Genomic DNA, 17106 nt, shown 5'->3' with positions numbered 1-17106 from the left:
TGAAATGTTACATATCCTTAAACCAGGGCCTTATGAATTCAGTCATTTGACCTCTCACAGAACAGTAAACAAAGGAAATAGAAATTAGGTGTGGGGTCACTATCAACAAGAACAGAATTGTTTTACGAACGAAATTTGTTTTAGTTTCTTAGAAGGTTTTTTCACGTAAAACGGTCTTAGAAAAATTCACTAAAAACGGTGTCAGCAATATTCTTGGAAGAAAACGTTAGAAAAACGTTTCCAAAAAAAAATTGTAAGAATTACCATATACTAAATTAAATAGATATTTCGTCTGATTTTTGATCAGGTAAGGCTTCATAATGGTCAACCGATCGATGTGGGTTTTCGAAATGTCGTATATACCTAAAGCATAGGTGCGTTGCACCCATAGTATGCTAAAAACGTGTCGAATGTATTACATCCAAAATTCATTTTGTCTTGTGCCAGCCAAACACTGTGTATATATGCTAAAATTTGAAACATATTTTTTTCATTATGTAGATGGATCGACCGAATATTGGACAGATGGACAAACACACGAAGTTTTACATTTACATATACAAACACTTAACAAGTTCACATGATAAAATATACCACATAACGGAAATAATTTGACTTGCCCTTTAAACGGCAAGTTGTGTTTTGGCTTGTCCATGTGGCATTTTCGTGACAGCAGACGTTCGTTCGCCCAATGATGTCATATCCGGTGTTACACGAGTAAGCAGCGCAGTTGTCCAACAGAGTGCCGTTATGTGTTACCTTTCCGTTAACCGGCGATGTAAGATTACCGCAGTCTGCAAAGAAAGGATATAACCGAGGGCATTTTGGAAATTTTAAAACTGTAGTTTGTGGATGAATATCGCAATAGAAATAAAAATTAAATGACAGAGCCAGGCAATAAATCCAACGTACCGGTAAGTTGACAAGAAGGGCTCGCAGATGCCCATGTACCATCAGCCTGACAAAACCTCGTGATCATGAAGGGCGGCATAATGTGGTAGCCTCTGTTACATATAAACAGAGCGAACGCGCCGTATGTTGTTAATGGTTGATACACATAGCCATTTTGTGGCGGCGGAAGTTGACCACAATCTGTAATCAGTCTAATTTGTTTATGATATCTTTTCAGCAAATGAATTTTCTGTTAATATTTTTGTATGGTATCACTATATCACACATGCACTGAACAGGCGTTGCCATTTTCTAAAAATTAATATTTATATAGGATCGTTCAAGCATGTTATTTTACAGCATCATTTTTAACACTTTATCTTTACACCATTACAATAGTGTAGATATATGAGTAACAATAGTGTAGATATATGAGATAAACCTTTGATACGGCATGACGGTGGCGATCCAGACCATGTTCCAGTCGCCTGACAAACTCGAGTCGCGTTACCAATCATGTCATATCCGGTATCACAGATATAGAAGGCAAGTTCTGTGTACGTCGTGTTGACGTATGAGACGTGACCGTTATTAAGACCTGTTAGCGGCCCACAGTCTTGAAAGCAAAGTGTACAATGATTGACACAAATGTCATCAATCGTATTGAGCCTTTTATGCATATTTTGTTTTCCCGCGCTTTTAAAATGATTGCTAATACATTAAAAAGCAAGTTTTCTACGGAGATACAACTTAGAATATGCCTCATAACATGCGCATCAACATCACTATTATGTTAATTTGAACTGGAAATAAACACGCAATATAAAATGCAGTAAAAGAACAGCACTGTCAATGTAATTTTATGAAACAACCTTTTATTTGGCAAAATATGTCCGGTGCACTCCAGTTGCCGAATTGAGTACACGTGGACATGCTGCTTCCAACCAGATCATATCCATTGTTACAGGAATACTGGCTTAACGCCCCGTACGTGGTCAGGTTGCCTAACACGGAACCGTGGCTGGGAATATGTGGGGGACCGCAGTCTGTATAGAAAAGTTTCGTGTGTTACCAATATATAAGGTTATAGTCACATATGAGTTGTACGGTGCGAAACACGTACATCTTTATAGTTTAAATGCCGTTTACAAAAGAATTAAAGGTACGGACTATAACATTTGCACAAATTTTCACCTTACCTTTAATTTTGCAGAAAGGGATTTCTTGGCTCCATGATCTGTTATTGAGACATTCACGTGTTGAAACTCCAATCAGATCAAAACCAATGTTGCATGTATACGTCGCCACGGATCTGTAAGTTATACTTGTAAACGTCATATTTCCATCCGGTGGGTTGCTTAAGTGAGAGCATTCTGAAAAGATAACAATAAGAAGGCTATAATTTTTGCTCTAAAGTGATTAGAAAGTAATGTGCCCAGATTCTTGCAAACACACATACCACGTATTTTACATGTGGGTACCGAAGCATTCCATCTGCCGTTAGCTTCACAGAGAAGAGCAGAGCTTCCCATGAGGTCGTAGCCAACCTCACAGGAATAGGTTGTTGTGCTGCCAAACACTGTGAGTCCGATAGTCGCCACGCCATTCAGTGGAGGGGGTAAGCTTCCGCAGTCTGTAAATGGTCCATTAATGTATGTGCATTGTGTTTCTTGTCAATGGATTCAACCACGCGAGAGGTGTATTGTTTGGTACATATGGGAATGTATAAACGAACGCTATAATTGCTGTACTAAAGCATGATCGTGTACCTTTGATTCGACACCATGTGTGTGGACTGCTCCAGTTCCCGAATTCCAAACATTCAGACACATTGTTTCCGATGAGGTCAAACCCTGCATCGCATGTGTACAGGACAGTTGATCCAAACGTTGTGTTGCTGAAAGCGGCAGTACCGTTTAGTAGAATCGGAGGTATTCGGCAATCTGCAAATATTCAATACATATGGATCAAAATTAATATATATAAAAAACACTATTTTTTAGCTCTTTGTTAAGTTACAGATTACATTCTACATGTTTTAAATACCTTTAATTTGACAAAAGGGTGGCTGTCCACTCCACGTGGCATCGCTCAGGCAGAATCGTGTTCCATTGCCTACCATAGCGTATCCTGTGTTACAATCGTACCTTGCTACGGACTGGTATATAGAACTTGTGTATGAAACACTTCCACTTTCTGGTGCCAGCAAGGATCCACAGTCTGAAGCAAGAATAATAATGTACGAAGTATGTAATATAATGACGCAAAGGACGCAAACAAAAACATTAATCTACACCATAGAGATAAATTTACGAAAGACACGTCTCCTCCGACATGAGATGTATATGCGTATGATACCTCTGATTTGACAGACTGGTTCGAGAGCATTCCATGTCCCATTAGCCTGACACAACAATATCTGACTGCCTATTAGACTATAACCCAGATTGCACGAGAATACGGTCGTTCCCAGGTAAGTTGTGGCATTGACTGTCATCCGTCCGTTCGCGGGCTGGTTCGGTGTTCCACAGTCTGAAACATTGTATTAGCAAAATGAAGACTTACACAATTCATAGGGCAAGTACCTTCGTATATGTTAACTTTATTAAAAACTTTTTTTATGATCAAGTTACCATTGATATTGTAATATTGGCAAAATATTTTATTAGTTTGCATTTCTTCTGATGTGTAAAAATGGCTTTGATAGCAATGCATGGTTATGTGTAAAAAAATAATTACACATCTAAGTTTGATTTCGGCGCAATGGCTTGTTTCGTTATTCAAAATTTCTTGATAACAAGTGTTTACACATAATCAGAACAGCAAAGGTAAATAATGCTCGTACCTTTAAGAGAACAAAAAGTTTTGGAACTGGTCCATGTACCATTTTTCTGACAGCAGACGACTTCATTTCCAATTACGTCATACCCTGTATGACATGAGAATACGGCGCAGTCGTCCAGTAGAGTGGAGTTGAAACTCACTGAGCCATGGGTGGGGGAAGTCAAGTGACCACAGTCTGACAGCGGAAATAGAAGTAACATAACTCTTCAGATAATTTGACACATAACAAGTTTCATTCTTTTCTGATATATTTCGCCTTCTGGTATGCATATGTAGTTGTTGTGATTAATGATGACGATGATGATAAAGTGCAACGATAATGTATATATGTATACCAATTATTGTCCAATATTCTGCCTCCTTAACTACGCGAGCGAGGGGATGAGCAATGTTTAAATGTCATGAGTCGTAGGTTGTAAGAAATTATGATCATTTTCGTATAGATTACAAGAATGTCCAAAATTCACGGCAAAAAAAATATAGTTGACAAGCTGAGCCATTTAAATTTTGAAAGATCTAGAAATGGTGTACCACGTGAACGTCTGTATTTTCAGGCGGTCATCAAATAAATTAACCAAAGAGAGAAATATGTAGCCCCGCCTTAAAGTCGCCGGTCCAAACGGTTGCAGAAAATCAACTCGATTATGCAGTCACGTGTATTTCTTTTCACACAATAGTTATGAGCTCATAGCTGATGAACTAAGTCATTGGATTTGCAAGTATGTATTGGTGACTTAAAGGACATTCTGGGTTTTAGTTTATAACCTGTTAAAGTACACGTCGGAATAGGCAAGGTCCACTTTCCATCAGCTTCACATTTTCTCGTGCTTATTCCGTCAATATGGTAGCCGCGGACGCATTCGTACACGGCGTATGATCCGTAAAGTGTCACCGGAACGAACACTGAGCCATGGGACGGTGCAGGTAGTGAGCCGCAATCTGTAAATACACTCAACGACATTTGTACACGTTCACATTGCAACTTAGCTCTTAAGAATAAATTAAGAAAGAAAATGCGACCACATGAATACCTTTCAAAGTGCAGACAGGATCGCTACCACTCCACACTCCACTGGCAAGGCATACGCGTGACTTGTCCCCAATGAGCGCGTGACCAAAGATGCACGTGTACGAAATAATGTTACCAAAGGTCGTACCATTAAGATTTATGTTGCCATTGGCAGGACTGTTAATAGGGCCACAATCTGGATAAAGGGTAAACACAAATATATTTGTTTATAATTAAAAACAATCTTAAACAAAATCAATACATAGCGAAAGATATTTTGGGAAAAAGGTTTGAACCTTTCGGAACACACGATGTGTTGATCAACGTCCAAATGGAATTAGCCTGACACATTCTAGATTGCTGGCCAATTAAGTCAAACCCTGGTTTACATGAATAGTAAGCTTGCTCCATGAACGTGGTACCATTTGGCGTGGACACAAAGCCGTCCAATAATGGTGGGGGCGAACCGCAGTCTGAAAACAAATATATTTATTATCACAATGCTACAAGTTTTTATTCCATTTCTGTTTTTTATGTTTCTTTACAAACAAACGTTATGTTCTTTGTTTATAGTTGCCAACCAGTGAACTGAATGTTAAGTAATTAATTTAATGATTCTTTATATATTCACCTGAACTCTGTTGTGGGAAATGCAAAGGTAAGGGCTAAGTTGAAACACTTACTGACAATATTGCAAACTGGTGCAACGTCAGACCAAGTTCCCGACGCGTTACAGTACATTGTTGATGATCCGTTTATAGTGTAACCAGTGTCACAGGTGAAAAGAACGGTAGTGTTGTACACTGTGGATCTCGTTGATACATGGCCGTTAAAGGGAAGTTGAAATGTACCACAATCTAAACAATATATATATGTTATATGTAGTTTTTGCTGAATCAAAAATAGCAAAACAATATCTGAACACTATTTTTTTGTAATGACGATGCTTTATCAAACAATTGCTATAAAAAAAAACTGGTGAACAATGATTACAAAATTGTACCCCTTATCTGACAGAATGGATCATATCCGGTCCATGTTCTGTTAGCCTGACAGGTGCGGGTATTGTTTCTCATTAAATCAAACCCAGGATTGCACACGTAGTTGATACTTGCCGGGTATGCAGTACCGTTTGGTGCCAACACTGACCCATTACCAAGCGTCAACGGTCCACAGTCTGAAACAGTTATTGTTGTAAACACCTTTTATAATACGATGCGCTTCTTTGAGAAACAACAACATTTAAACACATTTGTTTTCGACGAATACAGTATTTGAAAAACTTATTATCTATAAAGAGGGACGCTTAGTGGAACTTATTATTATTCTTTATTTATACCTAATTCTATTTTCCAAAACGATGTGTTGTTAATGGCAACCGACAGAGCTCCGCAACTGACGTAACCTTCCACGAGTCCTGAAACATACCGTTCAATATAATTATTTACAAATGAGACATGTGACCGCAGGACACGGATTCTGTGTCATTCCATTTTTGTCTCCATTATGTCAAACAAGATTATCCAAGATGCAAAGGTGCGCTATTTGACTTGATGATTATTATTTTTTATTGCGTTTCATTACTGAAGCAACAATGATTTAAAGTTACGCCTAACGTAATTTAAAAAAGGCAAATTATTTCCAAGTCATAAAAAACAAAACGAAAAGTAGAGCGCTGGTCAAAACGTTTGTTTCATTTTATCACAATAGGGGAAATACTTCTGCAGTTAAGCGCGAAACAATTTAAAATATGGTATTTTCTTTTCTAATATAGGACCACAAATGCACATTGTTTTGTCGATAAAAGACTGAACATAGATGCCTATTTCGAAGGCTGCATGATTAATATGTTTGTTCAGTCGCATCACTACAGCAGTTCTAATTTTTTAGTTTTCCAGACACGGGAACAATTAGTGCCAAACATTGTATTTACTTACTGCAAATTGCAAGATAAAACAAAGTAAACAAACTATAATTTAATTTGTATTGATAGGAAAAACATATCATAACACTTTAATTTCAAGTTTTAACTTTCGTTGGTTGCAAGATATTTTATAATGCTAACAGTGAAACCAAAACGAACGACTATGCCATACGTATTGCTGAAACGTTTACATGGGAATTATTACTATCATTACCGGAAATGAAATTATGCTCACCTGGTGGCAGAATCACGTGGTAGTGTGTGTCTATATCGTATGGGTAACTAAGTGTTACGTTGATACGTCTGTAGTTAACGTCATACACGACGTCACTGGATGTCGCGACATCAACGCTCTCGACCAATGTGTCAGTTGATGTCTGGTAGACCTCTATGAAAGCTGATGCGTTCGGTCTTTTGAACTTAAGAGTTTAAAATTGAAATAAGTATGTCATTCCCATACTAGCATACTACCATACATTAGAAATCCATTAAATTGCAGGAAAACTTACCGACTTATCAATGACAATAACCCACAGATTTGTAAGCGCTACGCGTTCCACTCGTAGAGGAATGGGCCCTGGAACTGAAATTGAATGCTCGAATATTGAGACAATATAGATTAGTTAAAAGTTATCGTCCTTTTTTTGAAGGCCACAAATCTTCAAATCGTCATGTACTCGGTTTAAATTGCAGCCCGCATATATTGTCAACAGCTTTATTTAGATTGTGGAAAATGATTTAAATATCTTAAACCATTACTTTTAAGTGACTAATTCAAGTAACTTGCATACATTATGACCGATTTTTTCATTACTTCCGTACCTGTCTCTAGATCATTCATACTGCATTATTATAATAATTTACATGATTATTGATACATTGCTGTATTAATACTTCATTGATAAATTGCATGATTGCATTTTGTTGTTGTTTTTCCCAAGTGTGTATCGTATAAACTTACCGGACACAGCTATTCGAATGCACTGTGCAATGCTGCTTATTCTACAACATATAAAAAGCTTTAGTTACCGTTACGTTCCAACACACACACAAATCAAAAATTGGAAAAAATAAGCAAATAATAATGTTTTGTATGTTATTACGGTCACCCTGTACCCAATGTTGTTGTCGGTTGCGTAGAAGCAGAGGCTGTGGTCCCGTCCACCGTCAGACGCCGTTGGCGCCCATGTGATGTTCACAAAAATGTAGTTCCACGTACCGTCAGTGGACTGCGTAGCCGTGGACCGCCTCATCCCGATAGCGGTAATCGTCGTCACACTTCGCAGGCTGTAGGAAGACTAATGTGTGTTATAACCGTCTATTTAAAGGAAATCGTTAGCACATTTTCGTATTTTTGATAATTCTCATTACAAATGTTATTTTTACAATGTATAATGTATTGAATATTAGTATGAAATAACCAAAGCAAACAAAGTTGAATAAGAAATAGTACCTTCCCCGGCAATTGAACAACATACCTCTGGAAGCAAATGTACGTATGCTACCACTGAGCCTGTGTTCGTAATACAAGTCATTTCCAAATTATCGAGAAAAAGCGTTACAAACGCTCTCTTATTTCACTGACTTCGAATGATTATCCATTAATGAACCAAAAATTTTAATAATTTTTTAGTCAGGAATGTTGTTTCGCTTGTTAAAACATAATATTTTCATTCTTTTTTAATATATAATTTTTTTGGAAATCGTCATTTTGCCAAACTGTTAACAGGTCCCTTTTATTATTATACAATTTTTGTTTTGTAATCGTTTCACGGTTTGTTATACAAACAAAAGCGTCGTACATGTATTTACTCCTCGCTGTGATGGACACTTGAAACTGATCCCCCACTTTGATAGCGTAACATTCGTCCGACCTCGGTGTTGGACTGACGAACTCCGGGGCGCTGTCACACGTGCAGTTTGTACATGAAATCACGTGAACCAAGAACTGGAGAGGTATGCTGCTGAGAGGTATAGTGCTGATCTGGCTTCTGAAGTCTTCTATCTGGACTGCCACCGCGTAGTATCCGACAGTGTAGGCCGAGTAGGTAATGGAGCACTGAGTCTAAACAGACAAGTGTAAAAATATGCAATACGAAATCGCAATCAACGTTATAGCACATTTCCTTCTTGTTAACATTGAACTATAGAGGGATTCCGTGTATAATTATTTGAACAACGACAAAATACCTGATTGATTGTCGCGCCAGGAATTGCATTGCAAACTCCAGCGCATTCATTGGTAGTTGACGCCCATCTGCACCTGACGATGTCCCCATCTACATCGCCAACTAAGAAAGAAAAGAAATGAATTATTACAAAAATGTAAACATTACACTATATACCTGACAGTTTTGAAACTGGTGGCATCTTATATCTTAAACAATTTAGTGATCGAAAGTTTTAAATACCATAATGTATACTGCTGTGATGACCTTAACAATGGTGTTGATGTGACATAATTCTCGTTACGATAAAGACATTCATCCACTGAAAAGGTTAACTAGATGGCCGTATCCAAAGTGTCTAGCGGAACATTTAAAGGGATATCTTCACAGATTTTTGGCATGTATAGAAGTTTGTCATTAAATGCTTTATATTGATAAATGTAAACATTGGATCTGAAAAGCTTCAGTGAACAACAAGAATACAATTTAAAAAATACAAAAAATATCCAAAAACTGGGCTCGAACCACTGACCCCTGGAGTAAAAATCTAAAACTAACGCTTAGACCACTCAGCCAGTGATGTATTTTATACTTTACATAGGCACAAAATATAACTACATCAACAGAACTCTTCAAATTATTAAATCGCTTCGCGTTGGAACGCTTTATAATTTTCAGGTTTTTAAATTGTCAAAAGATGCATATAATAGATATTTTAGAGCAATGCCATGATAAATGTTAAGTATTCCTGTTTACTCACAAATAACTACAACGCAAATTTGCGAATCTGAAACATTGTCTTGTCAATATCCCGTGATAGCATTGGAACTGCTGATGGGTTTCCGACCAAAACTGACATATCGAAAAGTTTTAAACACGTCACTGAAGGGACTGATCATGCAGATATACCAAAAGACAATACATTAGTTATAGAAGATGGTAATGCATTGCTTCATTCGATGAGAGACATCCCGTCAAATTTTAAACGAATTTCTGAAAAACTATTCAACATGACACCGAAGAAGACAGATGTCATATTTAGTTCAGACATGTACAAGCAAGGGTCTGTCAAAGCAATGGAAAGGAAACGTTGTGGGTGTGGGGAAAAACATCTGGTGAAAGGCGAAAAAACCGGCAGACTGGAAGAATTTCCTCACAAATGAAGAGAACAAGCAATAACTTGTGAAGATCTTGGGAGAGCGATGAATATGCAAATAAACTAGATGGCAGGAAAGTGATTCTGGTTTGTGAATGAGAAGCCTTTAAGTTCACAACAGGAGATGGAGAACCACTAAAAAGACACTAATTGTAGGCTGAAATCGACACAAGAGGAAACCTACACTAAAATAATTATGTATGCCCTGTATGGGATAGAACGGGGTTACAACGCTATTCAAATTCGAACCCCTGACAGTGACATATTCTTCATAAGTTCGTACTACATTCAATTAGTTGACGGTTGCAAGATACTTTTTGACATTGGTGCTGGCAATCATACAAAACAATTTTACGCGAATGAAGTACCTACGGGATTAACTGAAGAGTTCCGATACGCAATTTTAGGTATACATGCATACTGCGGTTGTGACACAACAAGCGCTTTCAAATGAAAGGGGCATATCAAACCTATTAAGTTGATGAAAAAGGCCACGAACCGTTGCTCCAATGGCTGCTTCAGGAAATACCTGGACAGTAACAGACGAAGTAGTGGGTGAATTGGATATATTCACGTGTGTCATGTATGGAAATGCTAGAACCGACTCGGTAGATAAATTGAGTTTTCTTAAAATAAAGGAGGTGTAATGATAGCCCAAATGCGTCAAAGAATGAAGACTTGTCAGTGTTGCCTCCCTGTAAGCAATGTCTCCTGCAACACATCCTTAGAGTGAATTATCAAGTTGGCATATGGCAAACGTCACACATACCCGATCCGGATATACCACTTGCAACGGAAGGACATGGATGAACCAAAACACTGATACAGGCTTGATTGAACCTCTTTGGATTGATGGAGATATACTCCCGTCTAAAAGTGTTGATGTATTGGAGGACATGGTAAATGAACTTGAAGAAGATATTGACACTGATGAAAGTAATACTGAAACGGAAAGTGTTGGCGCTGAAGAAAGTTAAACAGTATATTAAAAGTAAAAGAACAAGTAAAAGCAGCAATGAGCAACTAAATAGCTAATAGGAAGAGATTATGTTAATTTCCTTTTTTATTTTTACCTTACCCACTTTTCGGGGCGTGTTAAATCTATTAAGCTTCAACAAATGTCCTGTTTATCGCTCTTTTTGAATGTCTTCAAGTAATGGCTTATGCTGACATTCACATATTTACTGAAAACAATCTGTACTTAAAATATTTCAGTCTATATAGTAATATTTGTCTATTTTGTCCCGATTTTCTTAGTTTCTCATTAATATTCATGAATATGCAAATGAGATAAGTGTATAATTTGGTCTTTAAAATTAAGCACAATGTGTAGCCTTTGTTTAAACACAAATTTGTTTGTATTACGATAAGATTTAGTATAATAATGATGTGATATAGTCGCGCTGGTCCATTTTCCAATTTTGAGTGGTGATTGCCATGAAAACTTATTGATATAAACACTTTCAATTGAGTTTATCTTTGAGGACAAGTGAAAAAAATTACTAACTTGAGTTACTGAACAACTTGGTATAAGTGAAAATTAATCCCAGGGGGTGCATGGAGACCCTTTTTAGAACATTGCCTATTATGAGTATGGAAGTTACTGTCCGGACGAGTTGGATTTTGTCAATTATTGGCCCTGCAAGCGACATGTTTTCTCAAAATGCTGAACATTTGTTGTTTATTATTATACATTTGCCCCTTAAATGATGATACCCAAAAAGATTTATCATGACGAATCATGACCAATGCCATCGAAGAGTAACACTTACCTTTGTGCCAAAAATTTTCACCATTGTTTTTTTTTCAAACGCCGCCTCCTCATGTTGAACAAGTTGCAATTATAATAATAGATTTGTTGGATATTTTAGTGCTGGAAAAGAGTTCTATAATATGTAATTTAAAGATTTTTTGCATTTTTTTTTTTTGTTTTACCTTTGTGAAAACTTATACGTTATAATCGTATCTGTGAACTATTGTACTGACTAGTCACAGTAAAAGCTTGTATATATGTCAGTTTATCTGAAAGAATACAATATAATAAATAGTGCTTAAAAATGCACCATATGAAACCGAATTTCAATGTGTAGAACATTATATGTTCAAAAAAGGTTTACAATGTACGATTTTTGTGACTGTTAATTAAAATGATTTTTTTAAACACCAAAAAGGTTACATCTCTTTTCGCAGTAATAAGGAAGTACTATAACAATTGATAAAATGCAACAGACATTACACATGTCTTTAAGGAAATAATTGATGCTTTCATATAAAACTAAACGATTTCAGAAGACAAATACACACTATTTTTTAAATAAAAAGAAATATCTTTACAAAGATATTCAGAGTTTGAAATAAGAGAAGAAAATTACATTTAAAAACAAGGGTTTAACTATTATTGTGTTTGTTTTCACTTAAAAGTCGCTTACCCATCGTATTAATGTTTTTTATGAAGTGAAAGAATATTAAACAAAATAAGAGTGTTCGAACATACAAATTTTACTATGTGATATCACACATCACATGTGTCCTCGCATGACTTATTTTGAATTTATTTCTTCGTCGTCGAAACATATGATAATATTGGTATTTGATTAAGACTCAGTTTTCTTTCGACACATTCAAATAACACTGTTACATCCGCGTAAAACGAAAATTTATGTCATGACATATGCGGTAAGAGTTCCTCAAGCCAAGCTGGCGCACTTGCGCAGTCTGGTCAGGGGCTACGCTGTCCTTTATAAAGGCGTGTAAGGTTTCGTGGTATCTCTTGAGTATCCTCCTCAAAATGCCTATTCCGATAAAACTGCTCGGATTTCCGCAAAACGCGGGTCTTTAAAAATCTCGTTGCGTGTGGTAAATCGAACATCAAAACACGATACTTTCCTATTGAAAATTGAAGTCTTACTGTGTTATTTATACCAAACTGGCAAATGAGGGTAGCTTAAAAGAAAGCTTTTCGGACAGACTGACCGCGTACGTCAGACATGTGACACTATACTCTTTCGGTTGTTTTTTCTCATAATACAACACAAAATGGCATTTACCGATACGTTTTCATTCATTTATTTGCCATAAATTCGTGTTATTTGATATCTTGAAAGCTTTTTTGTGTTATCAACATAAGGCGTTAATTAATTGTACATTCCGTTTTCCCCTAACAATTTATTGATCCAACTCTGACAATGAAAGTCTTGGGTAATTGGGGATGGAACTTACCGGTAATGCGTAATTGTAACTGTGTAATGTGATTATGACATTATGTAAAGGTCATCTAAGGTGAAAAGCTAGGTTTAACATCTACGTCAAAAAAGAATCAATGAAAGAAAAGAACGACTAATGCGATTTAATTTCAAATATACGTAATACATTTTAGCACAGACAGAAATGTCAAAAATAGTTCATAGGTTTGTTAAGAAGTATCACACAGTGCTTTTTCTACGTTGCTGTTTAAGCCAGCTTTTCACCATAGCCGATCTTTGTAAGCGCCCAATCAAATTTAAATAAAAATTGACCGCCAGTAGGCCAGATACTTTTTGAAATAGAATAAGTGCAATCCACAAATAGTGTAAATCACATTTACATTTATGGGTAATTCAATTGACTTATTTTGTTAAGTATAGGTGATAAAAACGATACTACGGTGCGTTTTGCAACGATGTTTACTGGGCGTTCAGCATGAAACAATTTTATCTCTAATGAAAAGGTTTGAGGGATACGACAGTCTTACACTAAACTCTCGATATCGATTCAGTTTGTGTGTGCCTCTTTATATTTTCAATGGTATAATAGCTTGTACTTAAAGGCTATGATTTCATATTTAGTAAATACGACCATGTTGCATTAAATGTACTGGTATATTTTAGATCATAAAAGAATTGTTTTCCCTGTCCTGATATTCGTTTTGACCACACACACAAATTGTTCAAGAAATTGAAAGTTAAACATGTCAAAGTATAATGTTTTAAACAAGCCGTCGTTTTAGTAATGGAATCGTGACCTCTAATTAATGCATCGCATTCCAACATGCAGGGTATCCGGTGTAACGTAACAAACCATTTGTGGCATTATTGAATAAATATAATAATCGAAATGTGTATCAAATAAACCAAATTTGATACATTTTTCAAAAGGCAGTCACTAGATCAACATTTCAGTAGTCTCGGGTTATCAAACGTCAATAAGTTTCGGACACTTCAGATTTTTATGATACATGGCGAATCCTTGTATATTTACGTATCATACAGATCGTCAAAAATCGATTAATTCCGTATGTCGTGGGCTTAGCGCAAAACGGTTGTAACTGACATTTTTTACAAAAATGACTTTATTGCATATTTTGTACTATAATGTCAATATTAATAATCTGAAAACATATTAAAGCTAAATTCTGCTTAAAAATACCCCCGAAAACCGTCATTTGGCAAAAGGTCGTATCTGAAAATGAAATTATTTTAATTGCAAAACGGCCGTATCTGCAGTTGCAACCGTTTTGCACTGAAAATGAATATAAACATTATAGTGCGATGTTACCAGTACCTTGCGAGAAAAACTAGAAATTGAGAAAATTGGTGTATTTGATGTTTTTGCTCCCAAATACTTAAACATTGATAATTAAATTTTGTCAAATTGTCAATATTATATTAACTTAGGTTCAAGCCATAGAGCTGCATACGAAAACTAATTAAAAGTTGCATTGTTTTTTTAGTTTTCTTCAATTGAGATTTTTTTGACAGCAATTGGGAAATTTGTAGTTTTTTTCTAATTGGAAAAATGCCATTTTCCGGTACTTTGTAAAAAATGAAAAATATCGCTGCAATTGTACCAGTACATAGTAATTCAGACTGTGAAAATGGTATCGGTATGTATTATGTTAGACTGTGACAACAATACCAGTATGTAGCATGTTAGACTGTGACAATGGTACCAATGGATAGCATGTCAGACTGTGACAATGGTACTAGAACGTAGCATGTCAGACTGTAACAATGGTTCCAGTACCTAGAAGTTCAGACTGAGACAATTATACCAGTACATAGCATGTCAGACATTTACTATTAAATCAGTATTTACCATGTCAGACTGTGACAATTATACCAGTACGTAGCATGTCAGACTGTGACAATTATACCAGTACGTAGCATGTCAGACTGTGACAATTATACCAGTACGTAGAATGTTAGACTGTTACAATTATACCAGTATGTAGCATGTGGGACTGTGACAATGGTACCACTACGTAGCTTGTCAGGCTGACAATTATAACAGTTAGGTAGTATGTCAGACTGTAACAATGGTACCACTACGTAGCTTGTCAGGCTGACAATTATAACAGTTAGGTAGTATGTCAGACTGTAACAATGGTACCACTACGTAGCATGGCAGACTGTGACAATTATACTAGTATGTGGCATGTCGGGCTGTGACAAAGGCACCAGTACGTAGCATGTCAGACTGTGACAATGGTACCGGCATGTATTATGTTAAACTGTGACAATCGTGCCAGTATGTAGCATGTCAGACTATGACAATTTTACCAGTATGTAACATGTGAGACTGTGACAATGGTACCAGTATGTAGCATGTGACAATGGTACCAGTAAGTTATTAAACATGTCAGACTGTGACAATTTGACCAGTATGTAGTATGTGAGACTGTGTCAATGGTACCAGTATGTAACATGTCAGACTGTGACAATTAAACCAATTTGTAGCATGTGTGACTGTTAGAGCTGCAACGATTCACCAACAGCTCGGTTCGATTCGATTTCGAATTCAGACAGTCCGATACCGATTGTTTCGATTCGATTCATCTTTCAACCTAGTTTTATCATATATTCACTCTTCTGCCCCAAATAAACATTTCTGTTCAAATGTGTTGCAAACCTAGATATCTTGGGCATGTGTGTGTTTGTTAGATATAGTTTGTTGGTTAAACAGTGTTTTAAAAACTGTTGAAAGTGGGTAAAATTACCATTCGTAAGAAATATTTAGCAAGAAACTGCCAATTTTCTAACAAGCTGTCAATATTTCAATAAAACACATAAAAATTAGCAAATTATGAACTCAATATTAATATCAATAAACTTCTGACTAGAAGATTGTGTTGACTACACAATAATATAATACATAAATAAATAATAATAAGGCTGGCGACTTGAGTAGTTGCACTGGTGCTACCTCCAGCTAAATCAACGTTATGTTTGCGTTTGACATGTTGCATTAGATTAGTGGTTGAGCCGGACTTAGGGTACGCCACGTCCGTGAAGTACAGTTTACACATAGCTTTATCGGGAGAGCTATCATCCCGAAATCAAAAATACTGCCACACTTTTAAATTTAGCTTCTTAGGCGCATCTGATAATTTCAATTTGTCGACCACAACTTTTTCAGCCATTTTGACGCTTTTTCCGAAAGTAGACCGTAACGCGCTTATTGATTTGATGACTAAAGTAATAAGTAACCAATCGCACGCGTCGTAATTACAGGTAAAGATAAAACCTATACCTTCCCGTAACAAATAGTCAGAGTACAGCGCGCTTTATGTTTCTATGTCTATAAGTTCAAGAATCGAATCGAATTTGGTAGGGTTGGTATCGTAGTCGAATCGACGCATTTAAAACCGATTTTCGATGCATCGGATCGAATCGTTGCAGCTCTAGTGACTGTGACAATGGTACCAGTATGTAGCATGTGAGACTGTGCCAATTATACAAGTGCGTTGCATCTGAGACTGTGATAATGGAACCAGTATGTAGCATTTCAGACTGTGAAAATAGTACCAGTACGTAGCATGTCAGACTGTGACAATGATACCAGTATGTAGCATGTCAGACTGTTACAATTATACCAGTATGTGGCATGTCAGACTGTGATTATGGTACCAGTATGTAATATGTAAGACTGTGACAATTTTACCGGTACGTAGCTTGTCAGACTGTGACAATTATACCAGTACGTAGCATGTGAGACTGTGACAATGGTACCAGTGCGTAGCATGTCAGACTGAGACAATGATACCAGTATGTAGCATGCAAGACTGTGACAATGGTACCAGTGCGTAGCATGTCAGACGGTGACAATGGTACCAGTATGTAGCATGTCAGACTGTTAC

The 17106-nt window shown here is 36.6% G+C and overlaps 1 protein-coding gene across 2 annotated transcripts in view; it reads right to left on the bottom strand.

Annotated features, from left to right (window-relative positions):
* Positions 1-17106, bottom strand: part of LOC127878073 (sushi, von Willebrand factor type A, EGF and pentraxin domain-containing protein 1-like) — a 46216-nt gene that overhangs the window by 15119 nt on the left and 13991 nt on the right. For both annotated transcript variants that reach the window (XR_008048730.1, XM_052424488.1), the window contains exons 4-25: positions 8859-8959; positions 8471-8733; positions 7785-7955; positions 7630-7670; positions 7178-7251; positions 6904-7087; positions 6084-6161; positions 5748-5921; positions 5428-5601; positions 5041-5217; positions 4767-4940; positions 4501-4674; positions 3737-3910; positions 3250-3423; positions 2938-3111; positions 2661-2834; positions 2351-2524; positions 2091-2264; positions 1764-1937; positions 1334-1507; positions 913-1092; positions 621-794 (exon numbers count right to left, since the gene is read on the bottom strand). Coding sequence is in view for 1 of the 2 variants with exons in the window: in XM_052424488.1 (XP_052280448.1) it covers positions 621-794; positions 913-1092; positions 1334-1507; positions 1764-1937; positions 2091-2264; positions 2351-2524; positions 2661-2834; positions 2938-3111; positions 3250-3423; positions 3737-3910; positions 4501-4674; positions 4767-4940; positions 5041-5217; positions 5428-5601; positions 5748-5921; positions 6084-6161; positions 6904-7087; positions 7178-7251; positions 7630-7670; positions 7785-7955; positions 8471-8733; positions 8859-8959 (3531 nt within the window). In the remaining variant the exon portion in view is untranslated. The remainder of the gene's footprint in view (positions 1-620; positions 795-912; positions 1093-1333; positions 1508-1763; positions 1938-2090; positions 2265-2350; positions 2525-2660; positions 2835-2937; positions 3112-3249; positions 3424-3736; positions 3911-4500; positions 4675-4766; positions 4941-5040; positions 5218-5427; positions 5602-5747; positions 5922-6083; positions 6162-6903; positions 7088-7177; positions 7252-7629; positions 7671-7784; positions 7956-8470; positions 8734-8858; positions 8960-17106) is intronic.

The sequence above is a fragment of the Dreissena polymorpha genome, chromosome 4 (genome assembly GCF_020536995.1).
Source record: "Dreissena polymorpha isolate Duluth1 chromosome 4, UMN_Dpol_1.0, whole genome shotgun sequence".
Classification (NCBI taxonomy): Eukaryota; Metazoa; Mollusca; class Bivalvia; order Myida; family Dreissenidae; genus Dreissena; species Dreissena polymorpha.
This window is presented reverse-complemented; position numbering and strand designations above follow the sequence as displayed.